The sequence below is a fragment of the Callionymus lyra genome, chromosome 18, assembly GCF_982586985.1.
Source record: "Callionymus lyra chromosome 18, fCalLyr1.hap1.1, whole genome shotgun sequence".
NCBI classification, from domain to species: domain Eukaryota; kingdom Metazoa; phylum Chordata; class Actinopteri; order Syngnathiformes; family Callionymidae; genus Callionymus; species Callionymus lyra.
Genome location: NC_141835.1, coordinates 13,337,533 through 13,356,979, shown reverse-complemented (window position 1 = coordinate 13,356,979; position 19,447 = coordinate 13,337,533). Strand labels below are relative to the sequence as shown.

General features: G+C 39.6%; 1 protein-coding gene across 1 annotated transcript; it reads right to left on the bottom strand.

Annotated features, from left to right (window-relative positions):
* Positions 1 to 752: 752 nt before the first annotated feature.
* crip2 (cysteine-rich protein 2) lies at positions 753 to 18,790 on the bottom strand. Its single transcript, XM_087779922.1, has 8 exons — positions 18,640 to 18,790; positions 6,902 to 6,996; positions 3,332 to 3,389; positions 3,132 to 3,257; positions 2,991 to 3,059; positions 2,839 to 2,933; positions 1,802 to 1,859; positions 753 to 1,599 (listed from the first exon to the last, which is right to left on the bottom strand). The coding sequence occupies exons 1-8, from the start codon at positions 18,680 to 18,682 to the stop codon at positions 1,532 to 1,534; spliced, it is 612 nt and encodes a 203-aa protein (XP_087636048.1). The 5' UTR covers positions 18,683 to 18,790; the 3' UTR covers positions 753 to 1,531.
* Between the last annotated feature and the right edge of the window lie 657 nt (positions 18,791 to 19,447).

Sequence of the window (19,447 nt, the reverse complement as noted above, 5' to 3'; positions counted from 1 at the left end):
ATGACAAGAAAAAAACATGAATTAAAAGAGTATTCGCTCCCAGCTTCGGGGCATCGAGTGAAGTATGTTCTCCGGGTGCTTTCATGGGTTTACTCCGGTTTCCTCCCTCAGTCCAAAAAAAAACCATACAGATGTCGATTTAAGACCCAGACATCATAAGTCGGTAAAATAAATGAGCCTCGTGGCTCAGCATCTGTTTCTTCGAGCGGCGGCTCCGAAATGAAAAGTGACCACTGGGATGAAACTGGAGCTTTCATCTGGACGTGGACGATGAAGAGCCGCGAGTGTGGGCGCGAGAAAAATGACACCAGAGCGAATATTTGAAGAATGAAGTCAGAATCAAACTGAACTAGAGACGCGTCAGACGAACCCGAACAGAGAAATGATTGTTTCTTCAGACGCGTCGGTGTCACGTCGCTCTCAGTTGACGTCTGCTGGTTATTCCCGTTTATTTTCCCCTTTAGGGGGCGCCAGAGGGATGGAAACACCAAATTAAATATATTTGTTTAAATTGATATTTGTTGAAAATATTGATTACAAATATGTGGTATTGTTATTATTGCAAGTTTTGTGAAAAAGTAAATTTATTTTTCTGTACTAATCCTTTATCATTCAAAATGTCCAAGATTGTGACAATGCTAACTGCTAAGTACGTTAGCGGTCTGTCCGTTGAAGAGTTAGCTTAGCTTGTGACGGTCAAAACACTTAGATTCAAAGGCAGAATGAATGTATCTAGTCAAAGAACACAATCGTTCCACGTGAAGTCTCATTTTATTTCGATTTACAAACAGAAAACAAGTTCAGAACCTGTCAAATACTGAAGTAGCACAGACGTGGAGTTTCAAATATTTACTCGTGGGACTAGAACGACAGATGTAGGAGAGGAACTGAGTCCTAACAACCCCTAAAAGATCGAGCACAAAAAACAATAAGAGCGCATTCTTGCTGAACGACTTGTCTGGAGCGGCTACATGCTAAGCTAACGTGTTAGCTAACAGCTGAACAATAGCGTTGTTGAACATCAGAAAATCCGCAGGATTTTCTAGCTTACATCACAAAGTAGTGGCGAGTAACAATAAATACACACTTGTGGCAGAGAGAAGTATTTCCTCACCACTTTTGGAAGTTGTAACCCCGAAATATTAACGGCTGGAATCTGCGCCGTTTGTTAGCATTTTAAAAACATCTGATCGTCACAGAAAATACTCTTAGAAAAACAAATCTTTTACATCTGGAACGAAACAATTCTCACAAGCCAGACCGAGAATAAGAGTAGCTTTTGTTGTGCTCGTGAGCGCCACCTGTATGTGGTCCACACCTGAGTCGCGGGGCTAGCGTGGCTAATCGCGCGTTAGATGGCGTTAAGTCTACGACGTTGTTCACGACAGATGGTGGGATTATTGTGGTCGTTAGAGGAGGATGGATGTGCGATTGTGGCGCCATCGACGGGCGGGTCGGGGGCGGAGCAGAGACGGAGGAAGGGGAGGGTCTACGCTTGATGGTCACGGAGGGATGGAGGGGGTCAGGAGGTTCAGGGCTGGGTCACGGCGCTGGGCTCCTTGTCATAGATGTAGCTGCCCACGCCACCAGTGTTCACGCCTGGAGAAACCACAGGGGCGGGAGAAGGGGGTTGCGGGTTAGAAGCCGAGGGTTAACTGCAGGGCGGATGTGTTGTGATGAGATTAGAAGTGATGAGTTACAATTCTTGTGTCCAGAGCGTGAAGGCTCTCTGACATTCAGCTTCAAGTCTGGAGGAATCAGTGTGTGTGTGAGTGAGAGAGCGGCGCCCCCTAGCGGTTACCTTTGGGCCCGAAGAGGACGGCATAGCAGGGCTTGTGGCAGTACGGCTGTCCGTCATGCTGGAAGGAAGACAAACGGAATATGTTCAACTTTTCTCTCGTTTAAAGTACTTTTTAAGCAAAAAAATATGTGTATAAAAACATCATTTTAATTCAATCCTTCACTAATTACAACAGGAAAAACAATTGTAAATCAGATTGCATTTTCAAAAGACAACAAAATAAATCATAAATAAATAAATCGTTCATTTTGGTTCTAGAAAAAAAAGGAAAACAAAAATATGTTTTTGATAATAACATTTTTTCCATAGATCACGTAAAGTTAAATTCAGTACTTTCTAATACGTTTTAATGACATTTTTTAAAGGAAATTTTACTTGAGAATTCATCAAAATCAATTGCATACGGTCAATTTTAAACAAATGTTTATTTTAACATACGCGTTTCTTTTTGTAAGAGCCACCATTGTGGGGGGAAAAAATGTTTCAGATAAAATCTTACTTTAAACTAAATTCAAAACATTTTAATGCAATTATTTTTTTCAAGATTCATGAAATTTTTTTAAGGTTTAAAAACCCAAAGCTAACCCTGAATTAAATATCAAAATCAATAAAAATAATAATAATAATAATAATAAGGAATTAAAAAAATGCTATGCATTGAAAATCTGCAAAAATAAATACATATTAAACACATATCTAGTAATCGTCTGAATTATTATAAAGGAATACGACCATCATAACAACATTTTAAACAATAAACACAAAGAATATAAACTTCTTATGAGCATAAAAAGATGAATTAAATAGCAAACATTCACGTCATTGAGCCAAACAATGCATTCCGGGAAGGAAAAAATATCATGATTGGTTCACGACCAAATGTAAAAAGTTGTTTAAAGATAATTCAAGAGTGCACAAACCTGCCGGGCCAGTTCATATTTTCAAATTAAATACATGTATGTATCTACACATAAAGATACTACCTTCATGGAAAATGTGAAACCCAATGAGCTCCAGCGTCTTGGTGAGTGTCTCACCTCTGCGTGACTGCCTGGCGCGAGGGTCTTGCTGCAGCGCTCGCAGCGCAGACACGGTCGATGCCAGTCTTTGCCCAGTGACGTCACCTTCTCAGCTGCCAGACACGTCACTCGTTACATCAACTCTTTCTTTTTCCTGAGGAAATACTCACCGAAATACACCTTCTTGTTACACCTGGGACACAGGTTGGCTTCTCCAGAGAAGGTGGTGACGCCGCCAGCTGTTGGCGCCAGAGAAGCCGTAACGAGAAGTTCAAATAAAATAATAAAACACGTCATGTCACGACTTTTACCTTTGGACGGCGCTTTGGGAACGAACGTCTTCTTCTCCTCGGCTTTGACGGCCGAGTCCACCCCGGTGGACGACTGGTTGGCCGGAGTGTCGTACACGTAGGAACCGGCGCCGCCGATGTTCACTCCTGGACACGATTAAAAACACATTTAAAGGAGAATTTTAACTTTTATACGTTATTGTCGGGAGGATGTACTTCACCTTTTGGCCCAAAGAGGGCGGCATAGCACGGCTTGTGGCAGTAGGGCCGCCCGTCGTGCTGCCGGAGACACAAAAGAACATCAGTGTTTGCCATGTGTTTGGGGTTTTTCAGGGTGACTGGGACACTGCAGGGTCTGTCGCCGTATAGGGAGATGATGATGTCATCGTTGAAAAACGTCATCACAACCAGGCTGAGGTCCCCCCCCCCCCACCAGTGCATGATGGGACCAAAGAAGGGGAGGAGGGACGAGCACTGGTCCAGCACTCGATGACCAAAAGATGAGAGTAGGTCGTGTCATCGATGAAGAGTTACTTTAGCGTCAAACAATTCTCCGTCACTCACTCGGTGACGCGTCTCCTAACCTCACTCATTATGTAAGTAAGTAAGTAACTAAACACTGATTAATTCGTTTAATCACTGTGACCTCATTTCACTATTTACTTCATTTCCCCGCATCATTAAGTTGCCTTTGGCAAAATATCTCACCCACACTGTGAGCCTGCGTCAGGAATAAAACAAAAGGCACATTTTTTTAGTTTAGTTTTTAACTAAACATATTTTAGAGTGTAGTTAGGGATAGGGGGTGTAAAAAAATATCCATATAATGATATATCGCGATATCTTTATTCCCGATACTGTATCAATATTAACCTATAACCTATATTTATCTTATTTTTTTACCTGGGTAATGACATTTAGTCTTAATTTAAAGTTATTTTATGGTTTATATTTCAATAGTGTGTGTATAAAAGACAATAAATTTGATGTTTTATTTTACAATTTAAAACCCAAATATTCATTGCGTTTATTCATTTGTGTGCTGCAATTAAACCTCTGGCCACTAGTTACCAACATTCGTCATTTTCCCGGTGCCAAAGGAACAACAAAAAACTGCGAAATCGCCAGATTCTTGCACTAGTCAGGAAAAGCATCTGAGCTATAAAATTAGCAAAAGATGAAAAACGATCAGAAGAAAGTTTAAAAAAAATCAAACATTCCTTTTCATTTCAATATGTTCTTTAAGAATTTAGATAATTCAATTGTTATGTTACAGGACATTTCATTACTGATGACTAAAATACTTTGTTTCAACAAAAACTCAGCCATCTTTGTTATGTTAGATGAGATTTTTTAGGACTAAGTTTTATTATTATTTATTTATTATTATTCATTCATTTATCAACAAAACATCTTAGTTACGTTACAGGACATTTTATTACCATTATCTAAACTATTTTTTTGTTTCAACAAAAACTCAGCCATCTTTGTTATCGATTTTTTTTTCCTCATAATAACCAAGTTAATAATGTTTATCATGTTACAGGACCATTTTTAATTTACATATTTATTTCTTAACAAAAACTTTTTTGTTACAGGAGAATTTTATGACCATTGACTTTCTTTTTTTTATGACCATTGACTAAACATTATTTTATTTTAATTCAACAAAAACGTTTAATGCTACAGGATATTAACTATCTCTATCATCTCTCTTATTTTACAGGACCGTTTTTTATTTACCATTTTTTTCCCTGACAAAAACTCTTCTCGTCTTTGTTACGATTCAGGATTTTGTTTTGTTCATTTCCTCAACGAGACGCTGCCATCCTTGTTTTGTTGCAGAAGCATTTATTTGTTGCAGAATTTTCTTTTCAATGAAAGAAAAAAATATTAAAACGAGTAACGCAGATGTTAAAATCAATCAAGCTAATAAATAAAGATGTTTTATTTAGTTTTTTAAAAGAGTCCATTCACCAGCAGTGATGGTTTTAAGTCTCACACGGTTCCTCCTTCCATCTCCACAGACTGATCTGGGACTGACGAGCTCCTCAGGTCTGGACACAGAAGCCACATTGTGACACTGTATAGTAGAACTAATGTCTCCGACGTGTTAAAAGCCTAAAAATGGATCATGATTCAGTGGACGGCCCACTCTGTTCCCAGCAGCATCAGCTTCCCACATCCTGGAGACTCCTAATCCATCTTTTCCATCCATTAACAGACTTTCTCTGCTGTGACGGAGGATTCTAAGAAGCTTCTTAAGCTTGTTTAAGAAGTGTTTTCCTCTGAACGGCCGCGCTGGAGGTTGATGGAGCAGATGTGGAGACGAAAGTAGTCGTCACTTTGAATTAATCATGGAGTGTTTAGGAGGAAGTCTGCAGGGACTCGAACCGATATCACTTCCTTTCTCGTGTGACACTGAAGTTGACGGTCGTCCTCGGACGCTAGAGTCTGGTTATGTAACGGAGCGTCTTCAGACATATGCATCCCAGGCACGGAGATTTAAGAACAACATCAAGAGTGTAATTTCCTGCTTCCTTTATGACGCTGGAAACTGAGTCGGGTTCAGAGGAAAACATTCTAATCTGAGGCGATTTCAGTTTTTGTTACGTCTGGAAAGAATCGTTTATTTGGAGCGAACCTGAGAAAAGTGTGGGTCGCGGGCCACGATGGGCCTTTAGACTTCAGCAGGTCACAGTAAAATATATATATAATAAATAACATTATATAATATAAAACATGTTTATGTCATTTGTTGAAGGACTTTCATTTCTCTGGTTTGTCTAAAAAAATGTGTTTTTTTTTTAAACATAAAATGTTGTAATAACCTAAACTAGAGCATTTAAACTTTTTTCCTTCAGTATTTCTTTTCCCATCGCATTAAGAGATTTTTATTTGTCCTTTTTTTGGGGTGGGGGGTATTTTATCATTTGTATTAAATCATAAATGTCATTTTGTTTTTAACACATTTTTTTTATTTTTTTGTATTTTAATCAAGATTGTATTTTTGCCATTAGGAATTGATAAAAAAAAAAGAAGGTAATTTTGTTTTTAATTAAGATTGTATTATTGTATTTTTTTAGTATATTTTATCAGGATTTCATTTTCCATTTTATCGAGAATGCATTTTTGTACATTACCAAGATTATATTTTTTACGTTATCAATATTGTATTTTTGTATTTGATCAATAAAATATTTTGTTTTTGATCAAGATTGCGTTTCTGTATTTTACCAAGATTGTATTTATTGTTTTAATCAAGGTAGTATTTCTGTATTTTGTATTTTAAACTATCGGACATTGATGTGTATTTTCCCCCGTTCTACTTCCATTTGTAAATAGATTGTACTAGAAATATGAATGTCTCTCTGTGAGATCAATAACGTATCTATCTATCTATCTATATATATATATATATATATATCTTGACATTGTTATTTTGCCCCATCCCTCGCCCACCATGGAGTTGATCCAAGCGTGGGCTCACTAGGAGGGCTGAGGGGGGGGGCGTCCCAGAACAGGGGAGACCATGTCTCTGGGACCACCTCCAGTTCCCACGACTCAATGCAAAAGACCAGGAATGTCTGGGTAACCTCAGACCGCCACTGCTTTTGTTGACGAAGGGCCCGAGAACGTCCCGTCGCTCGTCCAGGCTTTAGATGGGCATAAAATGGAAACTGGGATTAACCCGCACGGTGACCGGAGAACGCGGAGAGGATTAGACGTCCATCCTCTGACCCACAGAGCATAGCGGTGTGTTACTGGTGTGTTACTGGTGTGTTCCTGACCTCGGCGTGGCCTCCGGCGGTGAGTAGTTTGTTGCAGCGGTCGCACTTCAGACACAGCTTGTGCCAGTCCTTCCCCAGCGACGACACTTTCTCCGCTGCGGGAACAAAAAAAAACACCGAAAATCAACGCCCGTGACTCTCCATCCATCGACATGTTTGTGACATCACAGCAGATTGATCTGCGCTCTTAAATCCTGTCATCCTGCCAACTGTTCCATGTGTGGGGGGGGTGGGGAGGGGGGTTGGGAAAACTGGGAATGCCTGCCTGGGTCTGAGAGGATGTGGTGATGTCACTCTGAGACAGTGGTGTGACTCCCAGTCCAGCTGGAGCAGTGGGGGGGCGCCTACACTCAACCCAGATCTATTGTCTGGACACCCCAAAACCCTCCCCCACTTTTACTGTACACACATCCCACCCCTCGACCCCCTTTCCCTGTCAGACGCCCCCCCCACCCCCCTCGCCCCAACAGCCTAATTATACACCCTTAAAATAATGCATGTGTTTGCTAACAATGGCCGAAGGAGAACCACGGACCAGGAGGAAACACCTTCTCTTATCTGGCGAGACCACAAATAACCGGAAGCGGGGTCTTGCTTCCTTGAAGGCGAAACATGAGCGTAAGGGATGTTAAAAATCGACTTCCCCTTGTTCCTCCGTCAACTATCGTTTCCTACCAACGACCCCGGTTTTCATTGTGGGGGTCACGTCCAAACCATTTGAGATGAACAAGTATTGTTACCCAGGAATACTCGGAACACTAGGTGGGCTTTCCTTGTAGAGCTGTTCTTACAGCTTTAACCATTGTGTTATCACTGGGTCAGGGTGACCCGAAAGGCCCGAGAACAAATGTCTTCCCCTTGACCCAGAGATAAAACAAGGGAAACCTTTTAAGGTCTTCTGGTCACCTTGACCCCGAGGTAAAAAGGGTTAGGGCGAGTTAAAGTCAAGACTTTTTTGACACTAAATGAACAATAAAATCCTGCAACATCCCAGCGATGACTGAGGACGAGAGGATACAGTGACTACGGCAGCTTTTAAAGCTGATGTTTGGACATATTTTGGTTTCAAACCAAATGAAAGCAGTTAAAACTGAGGATGAGAGGATACAGTGACTCCAGCCGCTTTTAAAGCTGATGTTTGGACATATTTTGGTTTCAAAACAAATGAAAGTAGTTACAACTGAGGATGAGAGGATACAGTGACTCCAACAGCTTTTAAAACTGATGTTTGGACATATTTTGGTTTGAAAACAAATGAAAGAAGTAACAACTGAGGACGAGAGGATACAGTGACTCCAGCAGCTTTTAAAGCTGATGTTTGGACATATTTTGGTTTGTAAACAAATGAAAGCAGTTCCAACTTTGTCAAGATGGTCTGTAAATTCTGTAACACCAGTACTGGACAATACTACACATATATCCTTGTTTCTACAGTATCACAATATATCGTATCGTTGCCACTGTATCTTGATACAGATCGTCAGGTTCTTGCCAAGGATAGTAAGATTGCTTACAATTTTTAAGTAAAATTAATAACTCAAAGACTTGCTGTTACTCACTTGAAATTTCAACCTTAAACCTTGTTTATTAATATTATTGTTTATTCTAATCTCTTCATATTGATCTATGAACCTTATTTCTGCTAATGATAAAGTGATTACACACAGCGTACTCTAAGAAAACATGGTGAAATATATAGTCCTAGGCTGTGTCCTGAATCACTCGCTTCTCCGAGTACACTGGTTTACATTAAGACAGCGCACTTTGGCCAGTGCTCAAATTTCGACAGGATAGTACTGTCTCAAATCAAACACGGCTGCTACACACTTGCAGGAAATGACTCGACAGCTTCTTCTTCTACTACTTTCTAACACTGATTGAAACTGTCTGTTGAAACTCCTAGTGTATCACCTACACTTGACAGCACTTTTCAAGTTATTAAGTTGTGTTTCATTGTGTTATTACTGTTATTTTGTGGTAAAATTAGTGTTTTCTGGAGACATTTACGTCGGTATCTGCTCTGAAGACGCGTCGTCAGTGACGTAGCTTCCATTTAGCGTCACTAAGATGGCGGTCGTTGGGGGTGGAAAGTGTCCATCGATCCACACTCAATTTTCTGGCCGTTTGAGTGCACCAGTTAAGTGCTCATTGCGCACAACATTTTCGCACACTGAGAAGCAGATAATATTAAGTGTAAGAAGTGCGCGATTCAGGACACAGCGCTAGACTACTTTTTTCTTGGCAATAAAACAACATTGTGGACTGAAAACAGGGAAATCTTGACCATCGTTGGCGCAGTAGCGGCACCAGGACACTAAAGGTAGTAGTAAAATCTGATTGTACGAACTACGATCTGAGTATGTGATTCATTTCCTCTTGAATCTTTGCATCACTATGCATTTTAACTGCGTGTGAACCACGTCGTAGTGTTTCAATGAACGAAAGGTCTCAACAGAAGTGAAACGTGAATGGAAACAAACGTCTTTTTTGTTTTCCACTTTCAAAGTTGCAACAGCTCTGTCATAAAGGGCATCTGTTATTCTAAGAGGGGAGAGTCGCTCTCTCCCTCCGTTATTTGCGGTGGGAGTTATAGTCCGGGGGAGGTTTTGGCATCTGGCGCAGGCTACCAAAACTCCATCCTTTATTATCCTTCATATAGCCTCAAGTACAGGATTTAATCCACCAAACATGCATCTGGGCGGATATTATTTTAGCGAGTGATAAAAAATCTCTTTCTATCTGCTCCAGTTCTCACCGCGGAGGCTCGATTTATTCTGATGAAATGTGACTCGTGAGTCAGAGCTGTAACAAATCTGAATGTTTAATCTTGAATTATACATTTTAATTGAAATGAGGGGATACTTTTAAGAATCATTTCATCTCCTGTGCTAACAATTTACTTAAGCTAAAAGGCTAGCAAACTCACAACAACAATATATGCATCTTTTAATCCTCTCTCATTCTGCCACTTTTAAATCATACTTTTATATATTTATTTTTATATTAACAACCCTTGGGTCTCATGTTTGTTCTATATCAAAAGAAAGACTGGAAGTAAAAAAAATCAAACACTGAAGATAAAATAAAATGATAATCTTCATGGAGCAGCTTGAAAACCAAACACAATTCCATTACAATTCCCTCTACGTCAACAAACAACAACAGCAGACTGAAGCGACAATTCTCTCTGGATGCATCTGTGGATTATCGCTCTGGTAGTTAATACTGGCCACACTTTTGGCACTTACTGCGGCCAAGAGGACAGATTAAAGCATGAAATCGGCAAAACTGAGGGAAAATCATCCCTGAATGGTTTTAAATAAAACATAAGATTTAATAAACATATGGCTGCTTTTACTATTAACCGGATCGAGGGACTTTATTTTTAATGATAACCCGTAAAGGAAATGGAACATCACTTTTTGTCTTGTTATCGTCGACATAAACCCAAATAATTTATATCACAGCCAAAACGCAATTTGGCTACATGTAGCTAGCTCGCCGACAAGTTCAACAGAGTAAAAAAAGTTTAAAAAAAATTCAGAGCTAATGTTCACAGTAGATGCGATACTGTAGTAATATGTGTGATATATGTGTAGTATTGTCGAGTACTCGACTCTGGTGTTGCAGAATTTACAGACCACGTGACTCTTGACGAAGTCGTAACCGCTTTCATTTGTTTTCAAACCAAAATATGTCCAAACATCAGCTTTAAAAGCTGCTGGAGTCACTGTATCCTCTCGTCCCCAGTCGTCGCTGGGATCAAGTAAAGTTTGATTTGAAGAAACCCTGTGAATATTTGCATTATAATTGTAATTTAAAAATCGAATTATTCTATTTTAAAGACTCTTTATTGAAATGTAAACCACAAAAGAACTATGGTGAAAAAAAATAAAACGTTATTTCATAGAAAATCATGTTTTGGTTTTAAATCTTTGTAGAAAATATCGATGGAGTATCGTGTAAAAACATATTGTGATGTATCTCTGCATCAATATGTTCTAACACCTCCAGTTTATCGACGTAAAAGACAACTAACTTGTAAATATTTAAAATCGACTTAAACCCAGAGTTGATAGGAAGCCATGCCATTAAAAAGGAATATTGTTATTGTTAAACAATTATTTATATTTTGCAAATATATATCAACCAGAGGGAAAAGAGAAGCGTCTACACAAGTTTAACCTTCAGATATTAAAGAAAGATGCTGCATCAAAACAATCTCCCTAAACGCATTAGAACTCATCGGTGGTAACCATCACGTGAAGTTTGGATCGTACTGCTAATAAATGCCCAATAAAAGTAGGATTGAATTTTGATCTGAAGTTACCCGCTCAATGAGTTGTAAACTGTCACTCAAAATACACAATGGTCAACATTCTTATCTGGACTCTGGACTGCTCACATGACTTTTATTTCTACTTTAAACTTTATTTTAGGCTTTCATTTTGCGTCATTAGCCAATTTTATTGGAGATCTGAGTCATGGATGTCGAATCAACCGCCTCAGATTTAATATAAAATTAGGTTTTCAAACAAGTCTCTCATGATTTTCCCCGGATAACGAGTTAATTGAGAGTAAATGCACTTCAAGCGTCTGAAAATTGGAGCCGTGTTGTTGTTTGCTTTGGTTACATAATGACTTTATCAGGGCCGAGGCCATTTTCTCTTTGAAAGTGGAGCATCACTCAGACGGCAGGAGACGCAGCATGAGAGCGAGACTCCACACAAATGCACGGTAATTCGGAGTTTAACAAGCAACCTTGAGACGGAGGAACATAAACAGCTAATTCCTCCGAATGACTCGATTATTCTGTTGACAAAAAAGTCCAGGATGAACTCGGGGTCGGAGCGTCGCCGAGACGGATGCGGCCGATCTCCCAGCATGCACTGGGGAAGAGATGAATGTGCTCTTGTGACACGATGATCTCATCAAAGGTTCGATGATGGAAATCATTTGACGAGTGGCGTGACTCTAGAACGGGGAATGTAAGAGGAGTCAGAAAATAGAAACGCAAAAGTGCTCAGACTTGAACCAGAAGGAAATCATTTTTCCGCCAAGACTATTTATAAACTTAGTGACGTAACCAATGTGTTCCTAAATCATGGCTGGGTGGGTTTTTGTTCCAGCCTGTAGTAACGCGGACTCATCTGCTCTCCCCCGCAGCAAAGTCACAGAAAATAAACAAACATTAAAATCCATCTCAGCGGCTTAATGTAAACGTTTTCACACCCGGAGTCGGATTATCTTACGATGCAAAACTCCTCATCCGTTTACGCTGCTCCTAGGTGATGCTGACTCGTGGTTCTCTGTTGGAGTAGAAGGTCAACTTAAAGTTATATGCATGGATTTCACGATTCCATCATCCCTGGAATAGCTAACCAAAGGGCCTATAGTTGAGCTATACTTGGTTAGGCAATACACCGACCTCACAACCAATAAAATGTGATGATCCGATACATTCAGCTCACAATATGATTCCATATATTCCGCTCATGATACGATGCCATATATTGCCAAGATATATTTCGATACACAAAAATTTTCAAAACAATTTTAGGGGACAGCAAGTTTTAGTGACATATTGTGATTGATTAACTCTCTCTTTGTTGAAATAATACAACTGAAATACAAAATATATCCAAACATCAGCTTTAAAAGCTGATGGAGTCCACTGTATCCTCTCATCCTAAGTCATTACCGGGCTGTTCCTGTTGCTTTAGCCGTGGAAGACTAATGAACGCTGTCATCTAATGCCAAAAATAAACAAAATCCGTGAATAATTTGGAGGTTAATTGTTAATAAAAAAATCAAATTATTTTATTTCAAACACAAATAAATATGAAAAAATGTAATATGAACAAGAAAAGCTGAAAATCACAGTTTGACCTAAATAATAAAGAACCTTGGCAAAAAAATGATGATCTAAATATTAAAAAATTGAAGACAAATCTAAAATCTTGGTATGGAAAACTATGTTTTTCTAGAATGTGTCATCTGGCAACGGTCTCTGGAGTCCAAACAAGAGTGGTGACCTCATCAACAATGGCCATTCATAAGGATAATGGAGACAGTAGTAGTTATCACTTGAGGCGATGTCCATGAGGCAAGAGGTTAACGTTTCTTTGAAAAAAGCTCAGAAGCTTAAAAAAAAAGACTGTTTTTGATGTACTTTTGTTCCCTTCAAAGAACTGGAAGGGAGTTGACCCCTGGTGCTGTGCGATGAGCAATTCGAATCGATTAGTTCGGGTTCAATGTGCAGTTTCCCGTGGTGCTGACTGAAAACACACGGACAAGCAAGAATGGATTTAAAACGAGTGCCTCTGCGGCTGATGCAACCTTGTGGTCTGTAGAGGTCGTTTGGATTCCAGAACCAGGCAAGGTCAGCTTAAGGCTCTTGACGTCGGTCCCCCCACAAGTCTGTGAATGAAAGGAGTCGACCTCGTGAAATTCTGCCGGCTGACGAAAATGGTCCGCAGTTAACACGCATCCTGTCTGTGCTGGTCAGCGGAGCCGTGGGCAGTGAAGCGCGTCAGTCGGTCCCGGACTGGAGAACTGGTTCGAACCCTCATGACCTCTAAGGCCACTTCCTTAACTCCAAATCTAGTAAATCCGGCAGACACTCGTTGTCTAAAGTTACAAGGACTTATTAAAAAGTCTGAGCACTAGGTTTACAAAGAAGCTTGTTAGTAACCAGGTCTTAGATGTGCCTCAGGGATTCCTTCGGACCACCTCAGCTGGGTCTATCCAGACCGGATACAGAGTCAATCCCTTCCTTAATAAAACTCCATAAGTACTTGAATTTCTCCCACCTCTTAGAGTCACTCATTTTCCCAATCTTTTGTAGGCATTTTACACGTTTGTACTTCTGATACTTTCTCTTTAAACTTCCACTTGACTGAGGACGAGAGGATACAGTGGACGCCAGCAATTTTTGTAAGTATGATAACAAATCTGGTCACAGATTCAAAGAAGCCTCACACATAAACTACAGACTACAATAAATACTAGCGATGTGTATTGGCAAGAAAATAGCGATACTCTACGTATCATGATACAGGCGCAACAATACAATGTATTGCGATATATAGTGATACTGTAGGAACAAGGATATATTTGTAGTATTATCGAGTACTTGACTCTGGTGTTGTAGAATTTACAGACCACATGACTCTTGACGAAGTCATAACTGCTTTCATTTTTTTCCCAGACCAAAATATGTCCAAACATTAGCTTTAAAAGCTGCTGGAGTCAACTGTATCCTCTCGTCCTCAGTTTTAACTGCTTTCATTTTTTTTCAGACCAAAATATGTCCAAACAACAGCTTTAAATACTGCTGAAGTCGACTGTATCCTCTCGTCCTCAGTCCTTGCTTGGGATTTTGCGAGCTTTCCTTTAGCTGCGGGTACAGAATGACTGCTGCCATCTAGTGTCCAGGTTTAATCTCAACACCAAAATAAACAAACGTGAATATTTGAACGTTCATTTTACATTTGATAAAGTGTTATACAAGAAGTATCTTGAATATTTAAGTGATAGAAAATGTCCTATTCCCCTATGAGATACCTTTTCCAGTCTCAACTGATTCAGGGATGGTTTGGTGTATATGACAGAGGCGGTTACAGAGATATAGCCTCTTCTACGCTGCTTTCTTTCAGAGTATTACAGTTGCCAACTTCCATCCTCCTACTTCTGCTGTTGCGCAATAGGTCACAAAGGAAAACCCGAACAGTCGCACCTGTGTTTAGGAAGCCGGGCTGACATTTAGGGAGAAGTCTAATAGCTTCTCCATTAGGGGGATCATATTAGTGCCTCCAAAAAAAGAGCCAGAAAAAGGGACCTTCATTCACGAGTGCACAGTAGCTGACAGGTTATGCAACGGCAACGAGCAAAGGCAGCGACTCAAGAAACGACGTTACGTAAGCGACGAGGCACATTCACACAACCCACTGGGCAGTCGGGTGGAAAACAAGGTACTCTCGTGTTGACAGATAGGACCTGAATAGAAAGGATATTGTGAGGACATTTTTGGCTAAAAGCGGGATTAGAAGGAGGTGTGTGGGAAACACTCCATAGCTGGAGCCCGAGAAAGTGGACTCGGCGACGGAGCCTTTTGTGACCACAAATGTCCTTTCTGATTATAATGCATGGCGCACTTTCAGAGTAGTAGTCGCACACAAAAGGAAGTCATCGCGCCCCATTTCCCCCCTCATTCTTTGGTCCGGTTCAGGAGGAGGAATCTGAGCCTGAAGGCAATATTCGTGTCACTGAAGAAGACAAACCGCAGAGAGAGGAGAACTTGTGAATGAAAGAAGAGTCTTCATCACTCGTTCATTCATGTAGATGATGACATGATCTCATAGGAAGTGTCAACAATAATATATCAGTAGACTCGCCAGACCTAGTTATGAGATATGCTCAAGATATCTGAAGAAGAAGTAGTCCAATGAAAAGATATTACAGGTGATAAAAAACAACAACAACACAAAACTGCATCTTTGTTCTTAAGAAAACAATGTTTTCCTTCAAAGCTGTAAAAAACTCACAATTATTATTTTATCTATATAAATAAAGATTGCATAACTAGAACAGTACTGCCTCAACATGGATGTTGACACTATGACAGAGTCCTAATATTTGTACTTATTAGGGATGTCAGTGTTTACAATGTTTTCTACAGGTATAGTCGAGGGTTGTCACCGTTGTGTAACTGGTTCCACGCACTTGCACTATACTGTATAACCACTAAATGTTCTGTCTCCATTCAATCACCTCCTAATCCCATTACAGCAAATCCGTTCCAGTAGTTAACAAACAAAAAAATAATGTATTCTTGTAGCCCTACTTCAAAAAGGAACTCAATTATAGCACATAAAAGATGTATCACAGAACTTTATGAAACTACAATTACAATTAAAATACAATTGGTATTGCGATATTGGCATGTGCAATATGCATATCGAAAACACGTGCGATAATTTACAATTTTTTATTGTATAATTCAAGCATTTCCTAAATGTGCACTTTGACGAATCAGTGTCACGATCTGTAAAGTTGTCAATTTGTACTTCTATGTCTACTCGTTGTCGTTTATGTCTCGGACTGTCTATGCGGCGCAGCTTGCTAGGCTGAACTTCCAAAGAAGTGTAAACCTGTCCGTCTTCGTCGTATGCTAACGAGCTAAGTTGTAAGCGTCAGGTCATTTATAAAGTGTTATGTGTGCGTGTACAAGGAGCTTGATTTATTATTGATTTGGTGATATCGTGACGCGCCGGCGGCTCCTCTCTGATATCGCTCAGTTACGCAGGACTTGCATCATGTTCCCCCGAAGTTGTAAGTGATATTTTTCTCCAATCATGTCGGCACTGAAGCGCGGAAATAAACTAAAGGGAAATATTGCGTCTTTTTCCATATCTAAACCCATTGACCTCCCCTACAGTAACTCGCACCTGTGCCTGCACACGGCTACATTTTTCGATGAAAGAATAAAACATCGCATTAATATCAATATCGCAATTCAAGACACCAATATGTAATATCGCACTTATTCCCAATATCGTGCAGCCCTAGCCATGACAGATGATTTTTCAAATCCATATAAATCTACAGAACATCATACCATTGGTTCCTTGCTTGTTATCAACAGTTCCTGAAAATGTCACTCAAACACTTTTCAGAGGTATTCGAGTTATTTTGCCAACATATAAACTGGTCAAACCATTAAAAGATTAACAGCATGTAAAGCCTCGATCGTGCAAGAAAACGATGGGATCATTAAGCCTTTCGCTTCTCAGACCAATGAAATTTGAGCAACATAAAAAAATGCGTCTTAGAATCCAGACGGTGGCTAACTACCAGAAGCCTCTCGCAGCAGTCCAGAAAACAAGTCTGGGAGATAAGAAGTCAACCGCATACCTCCCCCCGAAATAAAGTCCCCACGTGTGACAGGAAACGGACGTTTATCTGGAACCACATGCTTTCAAACAGATTACTGTACCATCTGAACGACATCCACACGACGTCCAGACATAACAATTGCATCAGAGCTGCCCAGTTGATTTTACAACCCGAGATGAGACGCTGACCTCATCGTGACGCCGACCTCTTCCCTCTTTACTCACATCGACCCCAACAATGTCCTCACACACACACACACACATGCGTCCAAATCTTGGCGACGGATCACCCATCATCATCCTCCTCATCCTCCGCCCAAGTGTTCTCCACCCAGCAAGACACACCCGCTCCAAAAATAAACTATATAAATACATAACATAGCCACCGCCGCGACTCAAGGGGCCACAAGGGAATGGAGGCCACGTACGAAATAACTGAAGAAATGATTTTTAAAAAAGTACTTTTTCCAGGTGTGAACGACTCGTGGGAAAGATAGGACGGAGCCACAGCTGCGATGCTCGACAGCCTCTTACGTAAGAGGACTCGCCTCCATTCACATAATTGGTTTTGATCCCATCACCGCGCTTTGTGATGCGAGAGTCAAGATGAGACGCAATAGTTTTGTCGACGTTAACTCAACACAAACTGTGCGGGAGAGTAGTTTGTATTTTATCTACACACTTCAGTCAGAGCAATGTGTGTTTATCTATAATCTGCTTTAATCTTCTCCCCTCATCTGTCCACATTCCTGCCGTGGCTTTTAAGATCCCACTGCGTTTTTGTTTACCCTTCTTTGTTGTGAAAAAAGATGCATGTTTTCGGAGGATTCTGAGCCTACAGACGCGGCTCAGCACGTCCGCCGCGAGTGGGCAGGATCGGCATATGGCGTTTCCTGCGACTCTTGGCGAAAACACTTGGACGTCGACCAAAATAACTGATTAAAAAGGTCCGGTTTCCTTTTAAAATCAAATCTTTTGTTTTGCTTTTTTCGGGGAAATTGTAAACAATGGGTTATTATTTGTACATACAAATAGTAAGAAACATAAATAGAATTTTTTAAAAAGGAAACTTTTCATTGCAATATAATTATTTTTCTATATGTATCCTCAGTTATCACACTTCCTCTTCCATGTACCTGTTTAGAAGTATCATCTTGTACCTTTTAAACAGATTTATATTTGTTGTATATATTGTTTTTGTCTCCATACTGTCCCACAAATTCACTCCCTTTCAGATTTATCCGAACCGAAAGTGTAAATCTCCCCTTAGATTAGATTATATTCATTATTTATTTTATTTTCTACATCATCTGCTCTGTATTGTGTATTGTTTATTTTAATTACTGCCATTTTCTGTATTGGGAATATCAAGTGGTTTAATAAATTAACTAGTAGATGATATAATAGTTTATTTAAAAATCACACTTTTGTTTATATCTACATGTTTACAGTCGTTGTTGAGCTTGAATTCGCCATCTTGCTTATTCTCAAACTATTTATTTGCACAGAATGCTGACTCGGTATCCATTTGGGAATTGGGGTTCACGTGCTTCCCACAACTGACGAGAGTTTGTTTTAAAAATATATATATATATAAATATATAAATATTAATTTATGAAAAGATACAAATCCATGAGGTTTGTTGACAAACACTCGTGGGAAACTTCAACTTCAGATTCCGGTGTTTCAGGAAAAACGTGTCGGTAAAGACTGAAGCAATAAACGAATGAATTAAATATTATTTATAAGTGTTTAATAGTAAAAGTAAGAAGGTTTATTTTCGCTAAGAATGTGGAGAAACTATCAGTTTATTCTGCGGGTTGAAAGTCAACGTTACTCACCGAAATACACCGTCTTGTCGCACTTTGGGCATTTGGAAGCCATGGTTCGGCGTCAGTAAGAGGTTCTGGCAAATGCTGGTCGTGATTCCGGTCCGGGTTCCGAGTCCACTTTCTCCTGGTCCTGCTGCTGCTCGTCTGACCGCAGCAAGTGTCCCGCGCGCAGACACGCCACGATGACGCGCCTCATTTGCATAAGCCCGCCTCGCGGCCACGGTGCTCGACTGAGGTGCGTTCAAGTGCATCATGTAAAGGCTGCATTAACTGGGAGAGCGTTATTCAAAAACTCGCGTTTAAATAAATATATTAACTTAATTTATCATTGCACTGCTTAAAACAACATATATATAATTTTCATTTGGTTCTAGTCGTATCTATGAATTAAATTGCGTGGTGAATTGTCCTCTACTTTTTTTTTTACAGCTTTGCGAATGTATCAAATACAATTACGTCATCATTAGACGTCAAACGTCGCAGAAATTGTTTACGTTTGCTCGCCTTCGTAAAAAATAATAAAATACTTTATTTTTAATGAATACTTTGACATTTTTGTTTCATTATTTCGTTTTAAAATATTATATATATTTTTAATTGATATATTATATATTGTGTTCATGAATTTAGCTACAAAATTGTGTTGGATTTTATTTAAAAAATGAAGTACATCAGTTTTATCAGAATATTGAATGATTCAATTCAAAAGTTTAATTCGTTTTTTTATTTGTTTTTATTGAATTTAACCATTCCAAAATGGTGTCACTATTATAGTAACATGTTTGTAATCAAAAGGCTACAAATAAAAAATAAAAAT